Source organism: Zootoca vivipara, chromosome 1 (genome assembly GCF_963506605.1).
Source record: "Zootoca vivipara chromosome 1, rZooViv1.1, whole genome shotgun sequence".
In the NCBI taxonomy this organism is placed as follows: Eukaryota; Metazoa; Chordata; class Lepidosauria; order Squamata; family Lacertidae; genus Zootoca; species Zootoca vivipara.
Window position 1 is genome coordinate 64,427,675 of NC_083276.1, and position 25,781 is coordinate 64,453,455.

General features: G+C 43.4%; 1 protein-coding gene across 4 annotated transcripts; it reads left to right on the forward strand.

The window, feature by feature from the left end:
• Positions 1-1,187: 1,187 nt before the first annotated feature.
• Positions 1,188-25,189, forward strand: TCP11L1 (t-complex 11 like 1). Of its 4 annotated transcripts, none has more exons than XM_035118261.2 (11): positions 1,188-1,474; positions 6,681-6,793; positions 9,234-9,360; positions 10,702-10,834; positions 11,656-11,776; positions 13,639-13,859; positions 15,169-15,305; positions 16,139-16,326; positions 17,058-17,239; positions 18,032-18,204; positions 19,076-25,189. In XM_035118261.2, exons 3-11 carry the CDS (start codon positions 9,240-9,242, stop codon positions 19,285-19,287), a joined length of 1,488 nt encoding a protein of 495 aa, XP_034974152.2. In that variant the 5' UTR covers positions 1,188-1,474; positions 6,681-6,793; positions 9,234-9,239; the 3' UTR covers positions 19,288-25,189. The 4 variants fall into 4 exon arrangements, with proteins under 4 accessions (XP_034974152.2, XP_034974162.2, XP_060131408.1 ...); XM_035118271.2 differs by having other exon boundaries at positions 6,708-6,793; XM_060275425.1 differs by lacking the exon at positions 19,076-25,189 and having other exon boundaries at positions 6,708-6,793; positions 18,032-19,068.
• Positions 25,190-25,781: the final 592 nt, after the last annotated feature.

The window sequence follows — 25,781 nt, forward strand, 5'->3', positions numbered from 1 at the left end:
TCTATTGTTTTTATATAGCATTTTGTTGTATCTGCTTTTGTTGTTGCATATTTGTATGGGTTAGTCTAGAATGATGTCATCTAAAGGGCTCCTTCATAGCTTTAATTATTGATTATAAGACTGTAGTTTGGTCAGGAGAGGGTTACTTCCTGAGGTAACTGATAGCACTGGCAGGGCGATCAACTACCCTCTTTTATTAAGGAGGCATCATTTAGACACCAGAGCTCAGCTCCCCATACAGCCTACACCTGGTGCTGAAAGTACCCAGAGAGGCCTGATTCTGCGCTCTGGGAGAATCCAGTACTAAGGCGTTGTGAAGCCACTGCCCCCCGAAACCTAATGAACAGTTTCAAAAACCTAAGAGACGAGCAGTTTTATGTGGCGCTCTGATGCTGAGAGTCCAAATGATGCTCAGCCAGCTTGTAAATAAAACCGTTTATCGTAAATACGCCAGAATCTCAGGTGACCTTCATTTTAAGGAAACCAAACACGGGGTAGGTGCGGGCACCCTTGAAATCTCTCACATTTCTGTGACTGGGGTGCACGCACCACTCTTTTTTTTTCGCCCCCCTGGAAGCTTGGGAGCAAACCTCACTTAACACAGCAGGACGGCATTCCCAAGTAAATATGCCCGGGGCTGCAAAGCACCTGACGAGCTGCCCGACTGATCCCGTTCTGACATTGACCAGCAACCTATTTTGCAGGACAGCTGTGCGAGAGAGCCAAACAAAGGCTGCCTCTTTAACAACGTGCATGCTTCAAAAACATGTTTGCAGGGAGGCGTTTCCAGCACGCCCCGTGCCAGTCAGTCCGCATCGCGTTAGGCCGTCAGTTCAATGTTTCGAGGTTTATCGGCGGTTTAAAATGAAAGCCATCATCATATTACTCAGCCCTGCCTCTATATGTGTGCGTGTGGTGGTGGTGGGGCTGGGGCTTTTGTCCGACACGGCGCTCCCCTCCCTGCTCCCTCCATGCACGCGTACAGTAGGAAAAGCCTGGATGCAGCCGCGGTAGTTCTGGAACAGAAAAAAGGCCCGGGGGTGGGGAGGGAAGAGCTTTTCGCCTCACGCCTTCCGCCAACAATCTCGTCTCTTGATTGACAGCTAGTTTGCGTATTGTAATCGCCGGCACGCGCGCGCCCCTCCCACCCTCCTCCCGCAGCTGCCCATTAGGGCTCCTCGCGCTTTGCTTTGAGCGCTGCCACTTTAGCAAGGGATAGCGCAGTCATGGAGGCGCCCTGTGAGGAGCCACCACCTTCCCCCTGCCCTCTGTAGGCTCCCGGCTGCCTGTGAGGAGGAGGAGGAGGAGGAGAGGGCGACGACGGGGATTGCGAGGAGTTCCCGCTAGTGGCGCTGGCGTTCAGGGGCCGCGCCCTTTCCCGCCCCCTGCCGCTGGGACTCGCTTTCCGGAGACCGGTCGCTTCGGGTGCAAAAAAGTTGCTGCGTTCTTCCTGCGTTCGAAGCCTTCCTCTCGGGTAAGCGGGGCTGCGGGATGGTGGTCTTCTTCCCGCTGCAGCCCGAGACCTAGGCGGGGTGGAAGCCCGGTTGCCGCCCCCTCCCCCGTTGCCATTTCTGTCTGCACCAGGGCTGGTGATGTCGGGTTTTGGTGCCCCAGAGAGCCGCAAACTCTGCCCCTGCCCCTGCGGGCGCTGCAGCAGAACCGGGGCTGCTTGTTGTTCGGCTGCATCGGGATCCCAGGCCGGGGTCGCGACGGGGATGCGGGCGAGAGCACAACCCTTGTCGTCCTGTTTGGGCCATTTTAATCCATATTAAATCGGAAGGATCGCATTGCTTATCAGCATGCATGGACGGAGACAGCGGGGAAATTCCACCGTGTCTGTCCTGCCTGAAGCATTCGTCAAGGGTTAACATCCATAAAGCATGAGCTTGTTTTGAAGGGCTGTCATAATCAGCGGATTTCCAGTCAGTTCCCTACGCGCGCCTGTCCAGAAATGAGCTCCACTAGCACAGTGAGACTTTACTGCTAGGTAGGCATGCATGCATTATCAAGGCCTGCGCCTGCATTTCCTTCTGGGCAGCTTCTCAGCAGCTGCGTAGCTAGCTGCTCGGGTGCGGGGTGCGGGGCGAGCTGCCCATGGGGGCGGGGCAAGAGCCTCCAACTTGGAGCATCTCCTCTGCCTCCCCCTCAGCTGTACGATGGCTGAGGGGGAGGCAGTAGGCAGACACAAATCCCACATTGCCGTTTCAGGCAGTGCGGAACCTGCAGGCGCCTAATTCGTGAGCCCTATTTTATTTTATTTTTTAAAAAAACCTCATTTTGTCACACACACCCCTCAGTGATGACACCCGGGGTGGCTGCACCCCCCCTTCCTCTACCACTGCCTCCCAGGGGCCACATGTAAGTGGTGGGCAGGGCCAGAGGACAAAGTGGCAAGAACAACAAATGTTCAGTTTTACCTTTGTATAGTCGCCTGCTTTCTACACACATTTATAAGCCTCTATTCTCACAGCCAGGCAGGGTGGAGAATTCAAGGATGCGTTCCAGCTAGGAAAGAAGGGTATGGAGCAGGGCCTGGGGAGGGGGTGTGGTGTGGTGAGCCGGATAGAGAGGCTTGGAGGGTGACATTTGCCCCCTGGGACTGAGGTTCGTCCCCCCGCAATATAGGTAGGATTGCAGCAACAGTCTTTCATTTGCTAAATGGATATTATTGTTCTAATCCTGTATCTGAAGATTTTCCTTGTTTTGGAATATAATGGATATATTTTATTTCATAACTCTGCAGCTCCCCAGAAAGAAATACACCAGTTCTCTGATATCCCTTATTTTTACTCTCTCGAGTTGTTCAAAGCTTTGTCTGTGCCCACTGAGCATTTTTTATGTGTCACATTGGGAAATATAAAGTTTAACTGAAATAGCTGGCAGTTCACTCATATCCCTGTTTTTCCAGTTCTTCACCTCGACATTACATGCTTTTCTGAGTAGTCACCTTTTTACACAGTAGTTTCATGCAGACTTTTAGGAAGCTGCATAGTCATGCTGTGGTGTAAATAAAATCCAAACAAGTGTGTGTGTGTGTGTGTGTGTGTGTGTGTGTGTGTGTATATATATATATATATATATATATATATATATATATATATATATAATGTATTTTATGTATATGCTTTAGGACAAGTCATGTTCCAGCACTATAATAACCTGTTTTGATGTGTGCTAAGGAAACCTTTTGATAATGGGAACTATAAAAACTTTAAAATTTTGCTGCTTTATTTCCAAGCACTTGTCTATATTCATATGGTGATGTGTGCATGGTGGTAGAAAAAATGAGTGGGGAAGAAGCCTCAGTTTTTCTTCTTATGCCTGTAAAGCCACCTGGTTTGAACTTCATTGATTTAAATCAGTGCTGTGCCATTTTTTTCTGTGTGGTGGGGGGGGCATTTTCTTGGGAAACAATATTCTCCACCCCTGCTGTAAACAATGCTGTTAAAACTTGGCTGCAGAGTTTGGAAGACATCAAAGTGGAATTCTGTCTTGTTGGCTTAGGGAGCTGGGTATGTTTAGCCTGGAGAAGAGAAGGTTAAGGGGTGATATGATAGCCATGTTCAAATTTATAAAAGGATGTCATATAGAGGAGGGAGAAAGGTTGTTTTCTGCTGCTCCAGAGAAGCGGACACAGAGCAATGGATTCAAACTACAAGAAAGAAGATTCCACCTAAACATTAGGAAGAACTTCCTGACAGTAAGAGCTGTTCGGCAGTAGAATTTGCTACCAAGGAGTGTGGTGGAGTCCCCTTCTTTGGAGGTCTTTAAGCAGAGGCTTGACAGGCATATGTCAAGAATGCTTTGATGGTGTTTCCTGCTCGGCAGGGGGTTGGACTGGATGGCCCTTGTGGTCTCTTCCAATTCTATGATTCAATGATTCTATCTGTATTGCTCTGCTTCTCTCATTTTCCTTTGCTGCCTTCTGTTCAGACACCCCTTAATTGGGAGGTGGCAGGGTGCAAACCTAGCTGGAAATTATAGCCTTTTGACATGGATGTCATTCCTCAATGCATGTCTGCTGATTGCATAGGCTCATTGTTATGGAATAAGTCATTATAACGATTAGCATATTTTTAGTGTGAGCATCACACTGCCCAAGGTTCTGAAGCTGTGAAGTCCTGTCTTAAATTAAACCCTGTGGCTTCTAGGGAAGGCTATGGTGGTTGCTTCTCAAAAGTTCTGGGAAATAAACTCAAGGATGTGCAAGCCCGCCACACATCAGACAGGTTTATTCATTAGTGTAAACACAAGCAGGTGCAAACACATACTTCTAGAGGCAGACTCAACCACTTGGCTGATTAAATACTTCTCACCTGTGCTGGCAAGCAGTTTGTGCTGTATGAATGGCTACTGCATTAAATGAAGGGAAACACACAAAAACAAAGTGACATTGAAAATGCTAAAATAGAAAAGAAAAGATTGAGTGAAAAAAATGAGGTGGGTCTAAGAATGATGGGGAAAGGGACTACCAAAGAAGTTCTTAAGAAAGTAAAGAGAGGGCAATCTGGGAAAGTGATGATAACAAGGGGGAGAATCATATGGGAAAATGATATCAGGATTAAAAGGAAGTAAGTGTTGAGATGAGGACCGAATGGGAAAGGAAAATGATGGAAGTGTTGGTAGAAGTAGCATACAGTATTTCACATGATAAAGGCAAGCATGTTAGGAAGAAACCTCGGCTAGAACTCATCTCCCTGACATTTAGTGAAGGGAATATTTTATATGTGTGCAAGGAAGAGGATTCAGTCATATAGTCTGTGGTGGTAGAACCCAAACAGGTTTTACCATCTCAGTTACCCAAATCTTTACTGTCATAGAACCCATATGTAAAAGTGGATTGGGTCAGAGGGATGGTAAATGTGACTCTCCCCATCCTTTTTTGTCCAATGAACTGCCATTATTGTTTTCCTCTCAGCGAGGCTCTGAACCAAAATAAATCGTGCTGGAGAAAAGCAGCAGATGTACAGCAGTTTCACTGGGAGGGGGAGTTAGTTTTCCCAACCCACATATCCCTCCTTCCATTCAGTTGCCACTCCGCCACTTCATATGGAGGTGGCAGGATCGATGTTGGATCTGCCTTTTTCATATCTAGTTTGTCTCTTGGTGTCTGAAAAATCAGCCTTCTTGATGGGAATGTTGCTGTTTTGGATTCTTTTTCACTTAGGTGAGCATGCTAAAAGGCTTCATGATGTCAGAGGCTGTAGAACTACTTGGCTGGAGTTGGTCACACAGGCATAATTCTACTGTTGAATATGCTCAGAAGAATGCAGTGCGTTGTAGGTTGCTTCCTTTTTAATTTGGCAATTTATGGACAGCCAAGCCATTCAAACTACATATGACACCAGGGAGCCTAGTGCAAACCGTAAATATGTGTAAATCATGGGTATAGTTAGGGGTGTTTAATTGTAATTATTATTAGAGTGGAAAACCGGTTATTTTAATCCCTCATTTCCTATACAGTCATTTGTTTCCAAAGCTGGGCTGAGAAACAAAATAGCAACATGGTACACTATAATCTGGCAAAGTATCTTGTTTTTTCTATGCATATTTGTTGAAGCTCTTTGCTTAATCCATAAGATATTAACTAACACTTACTGTACTTCGAAAAACTGAAGGTAGCACTTGTAGAAGTCTAGACACAATTCTGCCTTCACCGAAAATATGGATAAACTGTGTCTGCACTAATGTTTCTATTTATTGTAGAAGTTTTGTCTAGAATGTGAATAATACTTTAAATATACAAACAGGTGTCAGGCCTGTATTATTTCAGTCATACAGACTTTGGGTCTTCAGGGTTTGGGAAACTTTTGTGTTTGTGTCAAAACTCAAGAAGATGAATCCTGAGAAAATTCAAACTTTCCTTTGCATCAGAATGTCAAGGAGATAAGTAACTACACAACTTTTAGATGACATCTGAAGGCAGCCCTGTATAGGGAAGCATTTTAATGTTTGATGTGTTATTACCGTATGTTTTATTATGATAAAACATATTATTATTATGTTTTATTATGAAGCAAAATAAAAAATTCCTTCAGTAGCACCTTAAAGACCAACTAAGTTTATATTTTGGTATGAGCTTTCGTGTGCATGCACACTTCTTCAGATACACAGTGTATCACAGTGTTTCAGTGTGCATGCACACGAAAGCTCATACCAAAATATAAACTTAGTTGGTCTTTAAGGTGCTACTGAAGGAATTTTTTTATTTTGCTTCGACTCAGACCAACACGGCTACCTACCTGTTTTATTATGAGATATATTTCTGAATGTTAATTAACTCAGTGTCAGTTGTGTTGAAGAAAACAGAATGCCTAGTGGATTCCAAATGCTTTTCAACTGTGAGTTCAAAAGAGGCATTGTGTGAATACAAAATAACTAGGATTTTTTTCTACACACACAGCACGCAGTACAGTATAATGAAAATAGCAGTGTGACTACAGGAAAATGTCATATGGGAAGGATACTGCTGTGACAGTCTGCCTTTAAATTCCTGTGATCAGTCACAAGCCTATTTATATATAAATTGTATCTAAACAAGTAGGGCCTCCTTCCATTTAAGAAATTTGGGAGGCTTGGGATACCAGATTCCTGTGCTTATTTGCAAATCTGCCCTTTGTTACTGGCGTTTTGTATTTGCTGCTGTGGAACCTAACTCTGTTGTGGTGGCTTTCTTACAGACCTCTTGCTTCTGTTTGGCTTTGCAGAACTTGAAGCTGTAGTCTTGCCCCACTGCTTTGCTGGCTTTCTGCCCCTTTCTTACACCCTGAAGGCTTGGTCCATTAAGTGAGAAGTAAGTGTGTGACAATTAATTTATGTGACAATTCATTTATATAGCAAAGAGGCTACCATCATCTGCATGCCCTCAGGATCATGTGCCTATGGTCACATGAGGTTGGGGAGTGGGACTATGATCAGTCACCCTGCCTGCACTGTTTTGCAGGGGGTGGTGACACCCTTCCAGAAGTGCTTAGAATGGCCTCATGAACTGGAACCTTCAGCGCTTGGAGATCCATCTCATGGGGCAGCCTACATGCATTTGGAATGCTGATGTGACTCCACTAACATGAATGGCATTGTGGAGAGGCTGGGGTAATGGCATCTAAGGGGCAGGCATGTGCTCTCCAGCTTCACCCAAGTATAATATGATCCTGAATGCCTATATAGGATTATAGACTCAAAAGGTCAGATTTCCCACCCCACCCAGACTGCTCATTTGCTTGTTGTTGTTTAGTCGTTTAGTCGTGTCCGACTCTTCGTGACCCCATGGACCATAGCACGCCAGGCACTCCTGTCTTGCACTGCCTCCCGCAGTTTGGTCAAACTCATGTTGGTGGCTTCGAGAACACCGTCCAACCATCTTGTCCTCTGTCGTCCCCTTCTCCTAGTGCCCTCAATCTTTCCCAACATCAGGGTCTTTTCCAAGGATTCTTCTCTTCTCATGAGGTGGCCAAAGTATTGGAGCCTCAGCTTCACGATCTGTCCTTCCAGGGAGCACTCAGGGCTGATTTCCTTAAGAATGGATAGGTTTGATCTTCTTGCAGTCCATGGGACTCTCAATAGTCTCCTCCAGCACCATAATTCAAAAGCATCAATTCTTCGGCGATCAGCCTTCTTTATGGTCCAGCTCTCACTTCCATACATCACTACTGGGAAAACCATAGCTTTAACTATACGGACCTTTGTCAGCAAGGTTATGTCTCTGCTTTAAAAGCATCTTAAAAAGCAGAGCCATAACCTTGCTCATTTGCTACCTCTGAGCAATTTCTCTTCTTAATTTTTTTTTATAGTAAGAGTTGTGTGAGGCATTTCTTCTTTGTTCTTCCTTTGTCCATTTTGCTGATTTAGAGGCTTCCCTTCTACACTAGCTAACCAGGCAATCAGTCAGCTTTGCATATCCCAGATGGTCTTTACTGGGATGGATTTTGTTTTGTAGTCTTAAGTGAGAGAGGCAGTATCTCATTCATATCAGCATTTCCTGGGAAGATGAAAGACAGGTCTTCATAGCCATCAGCATCACTTGTCTCATTGCTCAGCAACTTGATGCTGAATGCGTGAACTGCTTCCGTAATATGTGTTCTGTTTGAGATGATGTTAGTTTGGTAGGTGTGTGTGATCTGTGATGGCAATTGCACATCTTCACAACATTGGATGGCAAAGGTCTCTTGTTTCATCACTTATTGCCTTAGGTGAATTAATGTTCTAGCAGTAATCATAGGGGCTGTTTGTTTGTTTGTTGTTGTTTTTTCAAAACCCATTGCTAAAGTCTGAAAACAGAACATTTTCTGAAAAGAAAAGTTAAAACCAGAAATATTCTCGAAACATTTATGGGAAAGTTTTCCAGTGCCCTAAATTGATGGGGAACTCCCTTAGCATGTATAACTTATATTCAGTAAGCAAAACTGTATGAACACATCATAGTTTTCCCCCAGTATACTCATAAGTATTTGAAGTCAAATATTTTACTGGAGATAAGGTGAATCAATTAAGTACACTTAATGTAGCTTAAATATAGTTTAAATGTTACATGCAAATTATTTCAAAGCATTACTTGAATAGTATTTTTGTTTGTTCAGTAGGATACACTTCCTTACAGGGTTACAGTTCACAAAATTAAAAAAGGTGTAAAAACCCAGGAAGGTATTGAAAACTGTTAACATACTTTAACCAGACCCATATAATTTTGTCATGCATGCATGCATTTTATATGCATATGCATTTATGCTTTGTCAAAATAGACAGCTGAGAAAATTTAATTATAACTTTAAAACTGCCTTATTTGCCTCATATTATATCCATTAATTATGCTACTAATTAAGGTTATAATACAGTGTACTTTGGGAAAGGGAATTTTTCCAACCTGTATCATAGCTCTTAGTATGTATGGCATGATGTCAGAGCTACTACCTTTTTGTATTTGAAATTACAGTTGCTATTATTACGATGATTATTTATTAGACTTCTTAGTTGATAGTTACCCAAAGGTCTCCAGGTAACTTGCAACATTGTCAATATCAAAACAGTGTTATTTTATTCAAGTGTTTTAAAATAAATAGGTCTAACTTCTGTACATATAATTTTTTTCATAATTTCAGAGAATTCCCCCCCCCCAAAAAAATTCTTATGTAGCATCCTAGTTGGACTAACTGAATTAGATGCAGGATTTAGCAGAGAATTTGGCCTCAGTGGGAGTGCGTGTATTGGTTTAATATCTTTCTTCTTAATCCTAAAAGCTGAAAATGTCCCAGGACCCAGGCAGGCCAGATACAAGTGAAGGAACATCAGGTAAATCAGAAGATAATCAGCAGGACAACTTGGATAACTCAGAACAGTCTTCCAGCAGAGGCAATACACCTCAAGGTAAGCAAAATTACTACTTCAAACCTGGTTTCCCTCTTCAGAATCAAAATACCCTCCAGGAGTTCTCTCTCTGTGTTCTGTACATCAAGGTAACTTTCTCACTATAAATGGAGCATTTTCTGAACAAAGCAGTATGTATGCCCCCCCCCCCGATGTATTTCTTAAACAAGTAGTAATGCTGAGCCAGGCTTTCTACCTCACTTTGTGATATTGCACCACATACTCCAATGCATGGGGAGGAAATGAGACATTGGATTGACACCCAATGTTACAATTGTGGATTGTATCCAAAGTAGTGCTACGTGAATGTTCTGTGAACACAAGGACTTCTGCTTGAGCAATTGAATGTTTTATCCCATCCTACTCCCACATGCCCCCTAAATCTGTTCTAATGGTTTCCCCAAATCTCTTGAGCAGTTTTGTGGAGGGCACGTGTTGGAACGGACCCTGAGGATCATCTATTCCAACTCGCTGCAATGTAGGAATCTCATTGCACAATTGCGAATCCTAGCATTGATGGGGAACATTAATAGAATACTGCCCTATGCCTATTGTAGTCCAATCTCAGTTTTGATCTCCTGAAGCTGGAAATCTTGCAGCTTTTCCTTTCTGTTTCTTCCTTAAATAACAGAGTTTTTGGTTGCTTCCAATGTCGTGAATTCAACATACCTCACTTATTAATGAAGGGGTATATCTTTTGTTTCCTTTTAACATCCCTCCTTTCCAGTTTTCTTCTTCAATGTTATTGTAGCACAAATTCTGCCCATCTGACAGCTTTCACTTTTTCCTTTTTGTGACTATACCTTTCTTTCTCAGAAGGCTCAGAAGGATATTCCTTCTTTTCATATTCCTTCTTTTCATCTTTGAATTTTACAGGCACGGATTTGCACAGAATGACCTGTAAACAGCCCACTTCTTTGTGCAGCTTCAAACATGATGGTAGCATACAAACTCCACAGGATGGTCACAGACTGAACATGGCAGCCTTCCCCATCCTTGTGCCCTGCAGATCTTGTTGGGTGTCAACTCCCATCGGCCCCAGCCAGTCAGGGATGATGGGAATTGCAGGCCAACTATATCTGGAAGTCACCACATTGGGAAAGGTTGAGATGCACCATTAGATAGCTTATCTTTATTGAGGACATTCCTGAAACATAGTGGACATTTACTTCTACTATTTCCAGTGGTATCTGTGACTGTCCATCCTTATCAGTTCTTAGGAACTGTAAACTTTAAAATCGTACAGGACATGCTCAGTGAGATGGGAACAGTCATCTTTGTTAATTTACCATTTTTAAATTAATGGGACTGTTTGCTGAAGTATGTTTCATTACCTTCCAGCTAGCCCTCCTCAGTTTGTGTCAGTGGAGGAGCTGATGGAAACGGCAAAAGGAGTTACCAACATGGTGTTGGCCCATGAAATTGTCGTCAATGGAGGCTTCCAAATTAAGCCAGCTGAACTGCCAGAAAACAGGTAAGATGTCTATTGTCACAGGCATAAAAAGTTTTAACCAAACATATCATTTTTTTCTGTACAAAAAAGCAGCACCGCAAGTAGTGGATCCAGTGGGGGGGGGGAATAAGTTAAAAACATCTCACTGTTTTTACATTGGAGTGAGAAATACAGAAAATCTTGTGACTGGTCAGGCATTTGTTAAGAGAACATAAGCTTATTAACAGTGGATACATCATATTCTGTTTGCCATGAACTAAATGCAAGGGATCTTCCTCATCCTGTGAACCACATCCTCTCCCCAGAGGCCCTCAGCAACAGGCTCCTATAGCCATGAAGATTAGCTTTGTACATCTAGCTCAAGTGTTATATCCTATATGTAGTCAGGGAACGTTATGTTCACGTTTGTACATAAAGTATATTAAGAGCATTCCTCCCATAGGAGGAGATAGAATGCTTATATCAGAATACGCACACAGTCAGCTGTGATTCAAATTTCCACATTCACCACAGAATTCATTTAGGAAGCTGTTTTGCATATTATCTATGGAGGGAGTTCTCAAAACCTTCCAGCCCTTCTGGCAGCTACACCCCCTACCTTTTTCATCCCATTTTGGCGACGGAGTCTCCCTTACATGTTCCTTTTGAGCTAGAAATTCCTCTTGGGCGCAATGTATTTTCCAATGTATTCTCTTCAGCTGTAATGTCAGAGATTTAAAGTAACCATGTAACTGCTAGTGATGGTTCCCCACCCCCCTTTCGAAGCATCACAAGCTCATTGTACTTGGCTTTGTGTTAGAATTACCATTTCAGTTTTCTTCTCCTGTTGTCTTGCTTGTCAGCCTTGAAAGAAGAGTAAGGGATATTGTCCACAAAGCTTTTTGGGATTGCCTGGAAACACAGCTAAAGGAAGACCCACCAACATATGATAATGCAATTAAACTTGTGGGAGAGATCAAAGAGGTAAGAGGGGGCTAATGTATTTCCATAAGCAAACTTCTTGTCCATACATGATTCTACATTGTTTAAAGGTAGTTGCAACTGTATCAAGCCCAGTACAGGTCTTCAGAGACCTACACTATTTCCTGCTCCCAGTACATTTCTTCCTTCTCTTTGCTTCCTGTTTTCTAACTAGTAACCAGCCCATAAAAAGGTTCTGTCCTGCTTTCCCGTGACTGCTAAGTTCCTTCAGCAGGTACTTTGTGTCAAAAGTTTCTGAAAGTCCAAGTGTTTATATTATCTTCCAGATGGACTTCATCTACGTTGTTTGCTTATATCTGCAAAGCGTTCTAAAAACAGGATGAGGCATGTTCAGAAGCATCTTTGACTTGGACAAAAAGAGATCCTCATGTCCTGTTCGAGCCTCACAAAGGCGTTTGATTGGGTACTGCTGGAGCCAATGTACAAGACTAGATAAATTATTGGCCTGATCTATCAAGGCAGTTCCTATTTTCTTAGACCAGTGGCCTGTTTCGCCTAGTGTCCTGTTTTCAGCATTGACCCTGTTTCATAAGGGCATGGACTGGTGGCAGGCAACACCTGAATCCTTTGGATAGCTTTGCAGTACTTCCATAATGACTTATAGCCTTATGCCCTGCCCCACTGTGCTCTGGAATCAGTATGGCAAACAGTTTCTGTTGCCTCGTAATCCAATTTACAACCTGTCGCTAGTGAAAAATTATGTCGGCCACAGTCTGCCACTTGATTGACTGAGGCATTTCGTTCCTCTCCCCTGGCCCCTAAAACATCTGTGCTGGAACTACTCATTGTGTCGCCACGTATCTTCAAAACCTGCACACTGCTTCTCCTCTGCAAAGTGAGGTCAGTAGAGGGAGATTTGCAGGGGAGAAGCAGAGCTGAATCCTACCCTCTCTTGCAGTTTCCCCCTTGCAATCTGCAACCCCATCTCTGTTTCAGATCCATGTTTGTGATGGAAATAATCATTCTAAAATTTCAGCAAAGTGACAGTTGAAGAACAGGTTAAGCACCCTTTCTCACAAACCCTGTTTCCCTGCAGATTTCCCTCCTTGACACCACTCTTGCAGGCAAGAACGAGCCGTCTCAGGAACAGTTTCTTCTCTAGAGCAATTTTGGCCTTAAATGGAAAGCCTGGACTTTGAAGTCATCTTATTTTACTTGTTATTTTGTATTATATTTACTGTTTTTAATTAGGTTTTTGTAATTTTGGATTATGCGGAATGCTTTATCTGAGTGGATGTAGCAACCGAGTAATTTCGTTGTTCCCGCAAGGGGACAATGACAATAAAGATATCTTATCTTATCTTATCTTTGCAGAATGGAAGCATCAGGCGTGAGTTTAAGCATATGAAATGGAGCAGAATGCGTCACCCTTCAATACACTGTGGGTTATGCATGCATACACACTGAAGCACCAGTATTAATGCCCTGCTCCAGAAACCAAGGGTTGCATCCAGCAAAGTCATCCTGGTTGTGCAAGGACTTCCACTTGCATAATGGAACTACCCCTCCCTCTCCCCACATTCTATCCCCCAAATATGCTCCAGAGGGTTGGAAAAAGCCCTGCAACAGACTGGTTTGGGGGGGGGGGTGGAGAAGAGGAAGGGGATGTTGTTGAGCAAGCAGAAATCCTTGTACAGATGGGATTACTTCATTGGATACAACCCCAAAACAGTTCTTCTGTACACAGTGAATGAAAACTATTAAAACTGTTAATGATTTGACCTTGTTTTACTTTTCCTGGTAACACAATATTGCTGCAACTGTTATTCACCTTGAAATAGTGTTGATTGATACAGCAACATAATACTGCTATGAGCTAACAAAGGAACATTGCTTTCTTTCAGACGCTTTTGTCTTTTTTGCTGCCTGGCCATACTAGATTAAGAAATCAGATTACCGAAGCTCTAGACCTGGAGCTGATAAAACAGCAGGCAGAGAATGGTGCCCTTGACATTTCTAAGTTGGCTGAGTTCATTATTGGAATGATGGGAACGCTCTGTGCTCCAGCTAGAGATGAAGAAATTAAGAAGCTGAAAGACATTCATGAAATTCTTCCCCTGTTCAGGTACTCACATTAAATCAGTGTCTGCCTATGGAAAAATACTTTGAATGTTTTTGATAACCATTGGCAGGATACAAAATTTTGCATGTAGCGATGAAATAATACATGTGTGCATTCATGTTTGTTTAATGGAGTGGAAATGCAAGTGCAAGAATAGTGAATAATCTGGAAATTATTTTTCTTTATCAAGACTACTTTTATAGAGGCATTGCAACTGGGATTTCCCTCCCCAGCTAGTTTAGAAAATAAATAAAATCATGTATACTCCTAAATACAAACAAAATGTGGCATTTATGTCTACCCCTCCCTACAGCTTTAGCTGATATGTCAGACTGAGGTGCGAATTTTGCTTGTATGTTCCTGAATGATAAAGGGGAAGTGGAAGGAGGAGAAATATTTTTTCACATAGGATACCAGATGCATGGGAAAGTATTCTAGTAGGGACTTCTGTCTCACATTATAATTTCTGTATGGGAGGGGCCCTTTGTTTTTGTAAAGATGAGCATTCATCTAAGCCCCAACTGCATTCTGAAGCTGTCTCGGGCTTATCATCCAAGCAAGAATCGGGCAGCAGTGATCTGAAAAACTGCTAAAGGTAATTTTTAGCATATATTACATATGCCAGCAGAATTGTTCTCTAGAAAGCACTGTATTTCTTCCTGTTCTTTAAAAGGGGATTGTTCCTAGTTCTCCCCACATAGTTCTTTAGTTAGATGACTTAAATATGCCTCCTTAGATGGCTTAAATATGCCTCCTTAGCTCTTCATTTATCTCCTTTTATATTTGATAAATATTGCAAATTTTAGGGCATGTGGTTTGATTTATTGCAGACATTTAGACATGCTGTATTTCTCATTGATACCGTTTTTAAAAATACTGTGCATTGCTTAGGTTTTTTTTTAAAAAAATAAGCGATTTATAAAGGTAAAGGTAAAGGGACCCCTGGGGTGCGTGCTCATCTCGCATTATTGGCCGAGGGAGCCGGCGTATAGCTTCTAGGTCATGTGGCCAGCATGACAAAGCCGCTTCTGGCAAACCAGAGCAGCACATGGAAACGCCGTTTACCTTCCCGCTGTAGCGGTTCCTATTTATCTACTTGCATTTTGATGTGCTTTCGAACTGCTAGGTTGGCAGGAGCTGGGACCAAGCAACGGGAGCTCACCCCGTCACAGGGATTCGAACCGCCGACCTTCTGATCAGCAAGCCCTAGGCTCAGTGGTTTAACCCACAGCGCCACCTGGGTCCCAAGCAATTTATAAATGTCCTTAAATAACTACACATGCCTGCTTGAAATGTCTTCTTGATTTTGCAGAGAGATTTTTTCTGTGTTGGACTTGATGAAAATGGACATGGCTAATTTTGCCGTCACCAGCATAAGGCCACATTTAATGCAGCAGTCAGTTGAATATGAAAGGAAGAAGTTTCAGGAACTTTATGAGAAACAACCAAGTACGGTTTTTGTTATTTTGCACTGCTAAATGATCTGCTTTTTGTTTATTAAAAGACAATTTTATTAAGCTGATTCATCATAACTGTTCAGTCCTTAATTTGGTAATTATGCCAAAATAACTCCCCATGAATGGCAGAAAGCTTACTGAACTCAGTGGGGCTGATGTCTGATGAGCTGTATATGGGAGGTCCTTCTGCATAAACTTTGGGTTGTTTCTCAGTGTCATGAATGGGAGCATGCAATGCAGTTTAAAGATTGCAGTTTTAGCATAAGTGTATTAGGGGAAAATGAGCGGTGGTAATAAAAATAAGCATTCAGAGTGCAAATGTCTGGATATCTATTTCAGTTTTTAAAGTCAAGTTATTAACCAACTAAAAAAATTCAGTCAACTGAAAATCCAGAAACAATAGGCCCTTGGATAGAATTATTCAACATGCCTTAACTCTTAAGGCCATCTTCCCTAAGGACCGACACCCTTCCCTGTATGTCTTTCACTTTGGAGGTGACGCTGATCCGAAGTAGGGAGATGGCTTTCTCAACTGTGGTGCTCCAAGTATGAAATATTTTAGAATTCATGATGAGAGACCTCTCTATTCACCTAGGCATTTTAAGTACTGTTTCACATCTTACACCTGCTCATCTTATTTGTCAGCTGTTTTCATGTATTTTGTTTTAAACTGTTTTGATTGTTTTTATTTTGTTCATATATCGCACAAACCATTCTGCGCAATCGGTTTTGACCAAGGGCGGTATAAAAATATTTCAAATGGATAGGCAGGAAAATGGGTTGATGAGAAAATGGTCTGGTAAGTCAGTTTTTCCCTCAAAACAGATTCCTTAGATTTCGTCACTGAGTGGCTGCAAGAAGCTGCGGATGACCTGAGATCCAGAATGGTGCCTGCTATTGATCATGGCGCCACGTCTACCAGTACTGCCCCTGTGCTCTGTTCTGTTGCTGTACAGAATCATGCATACCTTAAGCTCCTCAAATGGGATCATCTGCAAAAGCCTTTTCCAGAGGTAACTATTTGCTTTTCTGTAATTACTATAACAGTTTTTGGATTGGTAGGGTGCGTTCAAACATACACTTGAACTAGGTTGGGTAAGTCCCTTTGAATGGGAAGGACAGGGCTTGTTTTTTTGGGTCTTTAGATTATTGCCTTTGAACCTAATCTTTATGCTGCATACAGTGTGTTTGGCTGATGGTGTCAAGATGTGCCTGTGTGTGGCAGGCAGCTGCCATAATGCTGCCTCATCCTCAGTGGCTAGGGGGAGGTATAGTTTAAATGGAGAAGCTGACTACCATCTGGGCTAGAGGTCTTGGAGTTTGGTCTTTGTTGGCTATTCTTGGGCCCTCTGCTCATCCAGAAGTTCCTGATAGCTTATACACTGAGTCCTCTCGTCAAGTGGAGCTGTTAGTCAGTCTGGAACAGGTCTATGCTCATCTGCAATCTTATCATGGATGAAAGGGCTGACCTGACATGTTTTGCTGAGGCTTGGGTGGATCGGCTGTTCTTGCAAGGATATTTAGTACAGCACCTGGCTAGACCAGGGGATCGAGGTGAGGGTGCTGCCATTATTTTTAGAACCACTGTCTCCTTCACCAGACTAGGAAATGGGCTTTGAGAGCTTGCAACCTAGTGTTAGGCTGGATTGGGGATGCTACACTATATAACTATTACATCATCTTGCCTTCCTCCCTGCATTCTGAATTTACTATCCTCTGTTGTGTTAAAACATTTTCCCCCCAGACTGTGCTAATGGACCAGAGCCGCTTCCAGGAAATGCAGCTGGAACTGGAGCAGCTTATTTTAACTGGAGCGATTCTTCTGGTAACATTCAATGCTGCAGGCACAGCGCTTTCAGGCTTGCCAGCATTTACGGCCAATCTTAAAATGGTTATCCGGGTACTGCTGACAGGTCTACACCTCCCGTGAGTACTGTGTGCCTTTGGGGCCCTTTATAGGGTGATGCAGGATGATATAGATGTCAGTTTCAACTAGATCTCGGGCCTGTTTTGCACATTCTTCCCTACTTCTCCAAGTAGTAAAAGGCTTTTGAAATTATGAGGAATTCCCATTATGAGGAATAGTGGGTTACAGGTAGGTAGCCGTGTTGGTCTGGATCGAAGTAAAATAAAAAAATTCCTTCAGTAGCACCTTAAAGACCAACTAAGTTTTTATTTTGGTATGAGCTTTCGTGTGCATGCACACTTCTTCAGATACCTGAAGAGGAATAGTGGGGTAATTCTAATCTTCGGATAATTCTGATCTTCACATTTGGCGTAACCTTTGATTATACTACTTCATTATACAGGTTTGTGGGAATCTGATACTCTCACATGGAATGGGAAAGGGTTATAGGTAGTTTTTTGTGTGGGGAACATCTAAACATATGTTGTGCACTCACAGAGCATTCTGAAGAGTTATGAGTCTGGAATTTTCTTAACATAGCTCCCAGTTGTGTCTAGGAAATTGCTGACACACACCCCCCACACACAATATAGACACACCCACTTGTTTCTTTGAGAACTCAAATCCCCTCTTTAAAAAGGAAGTGGTTGGTGTGTGATGATTCCTCCAGTAATGTTCCCTCAGTCTGTAAGGTTTTTACTCGTATAGCTCATGTTTTGTTTGATTGGCATACATTAGCTAACCTGTCAATTCAATTCCATGTTGTTTATGAGCTGTTAAAACATACAAGAATTTTGATCATCTTTTTCTAGCTCCTTCAACTTGAGTGAAGCATTGGCTGTCGTAAGTGAAAAGACTTGTGCTGAAGTTAATAGTTGCCTTTCCCAACATGGATTCACACCTTTCACACTTGAGAAGGAGACTGAGCTTAAAGGACAGATCCAGGCTGTGGCCAAGCCTAATAACACTGTGTGCAAACTGATAGGTATGCTTTGTAGATCAGATGACTGCTCTTTTCCCTGCAATAGTTGTGCAAAATCAATTGTTCTGCATGTCTAAGTCAAACATACATTTGAGGACATGGGTATATCTTATTTTTGTAAAATGAAGGGGATAGTAATGCTTCAAATGGGTGAATGGACTCGTTTTGAGATGAGAGATTGTATTAGCTGCAGGTGCACATCATAAGACTAAGCCAAAAATCCTGGTTTCAAGAGCCAGGATATGCATGAGCAGTATGCACTTGCAGGCAGACCCTTTCTTGCTGCTTCATTCCTCCCTTTCTTGAGCTGCAAAAGCAAGCCAGGACTAAACCATAGCTTCTCGTTATATGCATATCCTGAAACTATGACTAATGGCTTCAAAACAAGCCAAGGTATTAAACCAACATTAAACCTTGGTCTTGTTTGGAAGCTAAAAACCAGTTTAGAAGTTTTCATGTAATGGGAAACTGTAAAGGGAAGTGGCAAGGGCCTGCAGCCACTGTTTAACATAACCATTAAAAAGCTACTTTGTCAAGGTGTGGAGGTCAAAAACCAGGAAGGAAAGGCCGCTTTTGGAAAATGAAACATTTTCTTGAAGAATTACTGAAAAGTGATGTCAGGTTTGAGTTTTCTATCTATGAGTGATGATGTTCCTCTTGGAACTGGGAAGCAGAGATACATAGGAATGTTTGAAATGAAGGAGAAATGATGCTAAAAGAACTCCAGATTTTGGTCTGTCTGTGATTGCGATAAGACGGTTGTATAAAAACAGAAAAATTAAGCACCATTATGGGCCTAATTGATGCATATTATCGAAATAGGAATTTGGGATCTTTCAGGAAGTCTTACTAATAATTTACTTCCCTTCTCAAGATTCAAGAATCCAGTCGTTTCTGGAGAGCTACCTTGCTTCTGGAGATCAGAAATCTCTTCCTGCCACTCCTGGTGGATTAGGCCCTATTCAGAAAGAGCTGGAGGAAATGGCTATCAAGTACGTTCGCCTTGTTGCCTACAACAAGATGGTCTTCAGTCCTTACTATGATGCAGTTCTCAGCAAAATACTGAATGAAGAAGACTCATCTTAGCTATCTGTGAGGAAAACTGGGAAGGTGTCAGACTCATTGGTATGCTGCCCTAAAGAAGATAAGGGTAGGAGAAGGCTGTCACACTCATGCTAATGATGAGGGCTGGGAAACAGAGGCCTCTTTCAGACCCCAGTTGTTTCTTGGGGATCCCCACAGTCTGTCTTGGTATCGCCTATTCCCCACCAGGCCCCCTCAAACACAGACCAGCTCTGTTTAGGAACTTAAGTAAAATTCAACACAGCACAGTTTTATTTAGGCACTTGTGTGTAGGAGGCAGAGCGAGGAGTACCAAGATTTAAATGTTCACTTCCCCCTGCTTTCACCCAAGTTCAATAACTGCTCATAGCCAATGCCAGTCCACCATTGGACACTGCTCCCATCCCATCCTGGTCCTTCTGGCTGCTGAGTGTGCTTCTATACATGGGTCACTGTTGTTTGGATCGGGGGGGGGGGGGTCAACTGTATGTGTTGCTTAGCATGTGTGCTTGCAGACAGATTGCTGGCACGGATCATGCTGAATTCCTCCTGCCCTCCCCCCACTTTACCTCATAGAGTAGCCTTTGGCTGATCCAGCAGACAACCCACGAGCAGGAAGTTTCCCTCTGCCCGTCATATCACCCTTGCTGGGCTTGGATGCAATACTTTTATTTGAATGTTAGAAATTGTGATTTTAAATTTATAGTGGGAAGTGGACTACCTTTAATAATAATAATAATAATTTATTATTTATACCCCGCCCATCTGGCCGGGTTCCCCCAGCCACTCTGGGCGGCTTCCAACAAAACAGAAATTCTAAAATACAGAAATCCATCAAACATTAAAATACAGAAATCCATCAAACATTAAAAGCTTCCCTAAACAGGGCTGCCTTGAGATGCCTTCTAAAGGTCTGGTAATTGTTGTTCTCTTTGACCTCTAGTGGGAGGGCATTCCACAGGGTGGGTGCCACTACCGAGAAGGCCCTCTGCCTGGTTCCCTGTAACTTGGCTTCTCGTAGTGACCTCAGTGTCCGGGCAGAACGATGGGGGTGGAGACGCTCCTTCAGGTATACCGGACCGAGGCCGTTTAAGGTCCCATGAAGTTTATAGAAAACTTTCTGCTAGGTTTTAAAGTGTTTTCAGGAGTTCATAAACATGTGACTTATTGGATACTTGAGGACATTAACTGTTTCTTAGGTAGGCTCACTTGTTAAGTGTTTTCTAAGATCAGAGACATGGATGTGTATGTTGAGTCACAAATATGGGAGGCAAAAATAATTCTGTGAATTGACTTTAGAAATTGCTTTTGGTTGAAAAGCCACACTGCACAGTATGCTTCCTGAATGTTTAGTAGCTGTTTTAATCTTAAAGGGGGAACAAAGATAAAAAGCCTCTACATTAGTGCTTAAGTAATCTCTCTGAATAATAGAATTGCTCTAAAGCAGACCAGCTCCCACCCATCATTATTTGATGAAACTTTCTCTGTTTATTTTTTTAAAAAAAGAGGTTCTCTTTAACTATTCAGCCCATTGTGTTTAAAATGTGATGCTTGTGATGTCTGGATATATGGCAAAAGTATAGGGCTAAATGGTTTTCCTCTGTGAAAAACTGGTTAGCACCTACCTGAAACGTAGATCTATGAAGTTTGAGTGAGTCTGTGAGGTTGGGTTTTAGGACCCACCAGTGCAGCAAAGGCAAGACAAATGTCTTGGGAAGGGGACGGAGCTCCCAGCATTCTTCAGTCTATAGACTCACCAAGTGGAAAGCAGGCACTGAAATTCAAATGGTTATGAAAAAGAACAGTAGCAAGGACAAACATACAATTGTCCCTCCCTAAAAGTAGAACTGCAACAGGAGTAAATTTGCCTTGAAGGCAAGGCTTGATAATTACACAACCAACCTAATCCCAACAAGGGATACTTCCAATCAACTCTCAATTTTTTTTTAAAAAAAATCCTTCCAGTAGCACCTTAGAGACCAACTACAGTAAGTTTGTCATTGGTATGAGCTTTCGTGTGAATGCACACTTCTTCAGATACACTGAAATGGAATTCACCAGACCCTTATATATAGTGAGAGGGTGGGGAGGGGTATTACTCAGAAGGGTGGTGGGAATGGGTGATTGGTTGATAGGTGTGGTAAACCTGTTGACGACTGTTAACAACTGCAATTGGTCTTACAGGAAAAAGCAAGGGGTGAGATTGCTAAAAATAGCTTTATCATGTATAATAAGATAAGAATCCAATGTCTCTATTCAGACCAGGTCTCTCCATGGTTTTAAGTTTGGTAATAAGTTGCAGCTCAGCAACTTCTCTTTCCAGTGTATTTCTGAAATTCTTTTGTAATAAGACAGCTACTTTGAGTTCTGGTATAGAATGTCCTGGGAGATTGAAGTGTTCTCCTACTTGTTTCCCAGGACATTCTATAAATGATCTCAGCCCAGCAGGCTGTCATCCAATGTGATGATGGCTCAAGTTCGATCTTCCAAGGGGAGTGCCTTTACGTAAGTTGTGGCTATTTGTCCGCCAGCATGTGGCCAGGCAGAGATGATGTGGAATCATGATGTGATAGTGTCTTCCTCCTGTGACCAGTCACTGGTGAGTGCTCCTAAGGCAGTAGCACCCACAGTGATGGCTTGGCATAGAGCTTTCCCCAAGGTGGTTTTTGTGATGCTGATATGCACACCCAAAGGCATGGGACAGCCAGGGCCAGCGCGTCCATTTAGGCGAACTAGGCAGTTGCTGCCTCAGCCCCGCTGCTTTGGGGCGAATCACGAGGGAGGGCTCTGTTTCCCTCCCTCGCGGCTTCCTTTGAAGCCCTCCTTCAAGGCTTTGAAGCAGCTGGTTTGAAGTCAGCCGGGGAGAAGGGAGACGCGGCTGCCCCTGCGAGAGGTGGCAACAGGATCAGCGCCCCGAAAGCGCTCCTTTCGGGGCATTCATCCCGCTGCCTCTCGCAAGAGCAGGCTTCCTTCCCCCCCTCTCTTTCTTTTTCTCTCTTCTTTCTTTCTTTCTTTCTCTTTCTTTCCTTCCTTCCTTTCTTTCTTTCTTTCTCTCCCCTCCCTCCCTCTTTCTCGCTATTTCCCTCTCACCCCTCCTCCCTCCCTCCCTCCCTTTCTCTCTCTCTCTCTGTCGCTGTTTCCCTCTCACTCACTCCCTTCTCTGTCTCTTCCCTCCCCCCCTCTCTTTCATCCCTTCCTTCCTCGTATTCCTTCCTTCCTTCCCTCCCTCTCTCTTTCCTCCCTCCCTCTATTTCCCTCTCACCCCCTCCCCCTACCTCCCCCCTCTCTATTTCTTTCTCACCTCCTCCTCCCTCCCTCCCTCCTGTCTCTTCCCTCCCTCCCTCCCTCCTCTCTCTTTCATCTCTTCCTTCCTTGTCTTCCTTCCTTCTCTCTTCCCCCTACCTCCCTACACTATTATTCTGTGGTAGCAGGACTGTCACTGCTTTGGAACATGTAGCAGAGATCATGGTTACAATGAACAGGTTGGATGTGAAATACATCTGTGTTTGAAATATGATTGGCCGGAGGGGGGGGCGCCAGAAGGTGATCTCGCCTAGGGCACAAAAAACCCTAGCACTGGCCCTGGGTACAGCTGTGTAATGACCACTTTTTTGCTGTTAGGGGGCTTTTGATGGCTGCTTTAATTCAGATGACTCTGTCCAGTGCTGAGGGGATAAACCCTCTTACTGTGGCCAGAAGTGTCCCCAGATGAACCAGTTGTTTCTTGGAGCTCAGGTGCACAGGGTGAAATCTAGACATGTCTCAGTGGCATCTCCAAATTGTGCTTGACCATCTTTCAGATATAAAGTGTGGCAGAGTAGATTAGCAACAGGAAGGTACTTTCAGCAGTTCTGTAATGTCAAGTTGTAGAACATAAAACTTGTTAGCCAAACAAGCATATTTTTTGTACTTCAGCAAAGAGTTCCACTCATCCTTGGTCACAGATGTAAATGGAGCAGGAACTGGAACATATCTAGTCACTTTAGGTCAGGTAACTTGGTCACACCTGTGAGAGGTGCAGACAGCTCTTCAACTAGATTTATCATTATCATTGTTTATTTGTATGCCGCCTATCCATAGTTAAAACCATTCTCAAAGCAGTTTACAACATGAAAATAATTACATAACTGCAAACATAACAAAAGTAGCCATGACTGATAAATGAAAAGTACACAGCATAATCGAAAGGTACAAAAAAAAAATCAGTATCAAAAACAGCAAAATTATTATCTCAAAAATTTAATCTTGACCCCCCAACAAACAATCCTGAACAATGCCCTACCCACCCCAAGAATTTGTAAGTATCCTGAAAAGCAGGTCTTCCAGGACTCACAGTCAAGATGGTCCCCAAGCAAGGAGGGAAGACATTGCCTTCCCACCTCCTGGTCCCAGGCCCTTAATCCATTGTTTACCCCAGGCTGCCTGGCTCAAGTTCCTCAGAATATTCACAACAGTTTCCCTCACTTCTTGTAGTGGCAGTGCCATGCAGCCCAGCTGCATCAAATGGGCCTTGACGGGTCAGCATTTTGGCCTTGCAGATCCAGAATTGGGTGAACCTCTCTGCCTCCGGGATGTGGGAAAGTGAGGCCAGGAGCTATTATAAAGGAACCCCCTCTTCTTCTGTCAGCTTTTGACACTCTGCCAAGGTGCTGCCAATCTTCTGGGCACCCCGAGCTGCTCTGTGTCCTCCATGGAACGCCAGAAGGAGCAGTCCAGGGCCTGCTTCCCCTTTGGCAGCTGCTTTTTATGCCCCAAACATTTGAAAGCAATCAAATACTTGGTCAAGCAGCCAGCCAACCAGCCACACTCTGTCTTTCTTAGAACAAGAAAAAGAGAATGAAAACAACAAGCCTGAAGAAAGTCAGAATAGAAGTATATAGGAGCAGAAAGCAAAGACATGTACAGCTTGCAGTAAAGGCAGGACCATAGCTGCCAAGTCTCCCGTATTCCCCGGGAAACCCGTTTTTCCAGCCGTTCCCAGCTGGAAAAACGGATTTTTTGTTTTTTCCTGGTTTACTTACCGGCCAGGGGAGGCACCTTCTGCGCATGTCTGGAGTCTCTGGACATGAGCAGAAGCGATTTCTGGCGCGGCGGCCATTTTGGAACTGGGCGGAGCATGCTCAGAAGCTACTCTCGATGCTGCTCTGCCCAGTTCCAAAATAGCCGCAGCGCGACTTCCAGCACGGCGGCCATTTTGGAACTGGGCAGAGCAGCATCGAAAGTCGCTTCTGAGCATGCTCCGCCCAGTTCCAAAATGGCGGCAGCGCTACTTCCGGTCTGCCGATCCCTTATTTTTCCGGCAGGAACTTGGCAGGTATGGGCAGGACAGATTAAGGAATGCTTAGGTCTCCTCCTCCTTCCCAAGGTGTTTGTCACGCTGGTGAGGCCTAAACATGGCAAGGCTCACTCCAACTAGGAGATAGATGAGTAGATAAGATACCCTGGGCTACCACAAAATATTGAATCAGTGTTTTTAACATGGAACAACATTGACCACAACCCAACAAAAAACAGTCATCTCTCCCACTAATACAGACTTTACTGTGCTTACCTTTGGCTGGGTTGGACCTCTCAGGTCTAGAATTGCCAAAGTAAAATAATTATTCCTCGGTTATATTAGTCAAATTGTTGCTTTAGGCTTTGCTCCCTACACATCTGACCACTTAAAGAAAAAAGTGCTGCTTGATAATTTGCAACAATAAGTTGGGGATAGTAAACATGGAAATTCAGTATTCTTCTATTATTGTCTGACTTGTATTTAATTGAAGCTGTTAATGTGGTATTGTTACTGTTTTTCTTATGTATTTTATGTTGCTGCTGTCTACTCCATTTATGCACCACTAATGTGAGATTGTAACTCATTTGTGATAAATTATTGTGTGTACTTTACATGTTGCAGTTACAGATAAACAGCGATTGCCCGCCATTCTTCTTTCTGGTTTGTATGCAGTTTTTGCTCCTTTCATTACTTGTTGCAGGCAAGTATTTATCTTTTTAATTCCCCTTTAATATCTATGTATGTGTTCAAGTCCTTGAAGAAAGAGCTATAGCTTAAAAGTGCAATTCTTCAAGAACTGCTGGTATGCAGAGCAGCGGATGGGTTGGTGGGACTGCAGCGCTCACCTTCAGTTGCAGTGCCGCTGCATACAGGTACAAAGAGATTTGAGTGGCAAGTGAGATAAGAGAGACCTCTGCCTTGTCCCTCTGTCCTGATATGCAGCAGTGACACAACCAGAAGGTGAGTGATGTGGATTCCCCCATGCCATCTGTTACTGTGTATGCGTTACTGCCATTGAGTTATTTTAGCTAGTAGATTACTTGAGAAGCAGTGGCACTTGCCACATAAGGATGTGGTTACAGTGGTACCTCGGGTTACAAACTCCGCTAACCCGGAAGTACTGGTAGTACCTTGGGTTGAGAACTTTGCCCCAGGATGAGAACGGAAAGTGTGCCGGCGGCATGGCGTCAGCAGGAGGCCCCATTAGCAGAAGCACGCCTCAGTTTAAGAACGGTTTCAG

Coding starts and splice junctions, on each gene's coding strand:
- TCP11L1 (XM_035118261.2), top strand. CDS start 9,240: ATGTCCCAGGACCCAGGCAGGCCAGATACAAGTGAAGGAACATCAGGT. Junction 9,361..10,701: donor CAGAGGCAATACACCTCAAG/GTAAGCAAAATT, acceptor ATTACCTTCCAG/CTAGCCCTCCTCAGTTTGTG. Junction 17,240..18,031: donor CTGACAGGTCTACACCTCCC/GTGAGTACTGTG, acceptor ATCTTTTTCTAG/CTCCTTCAACTTGAGTGAAG.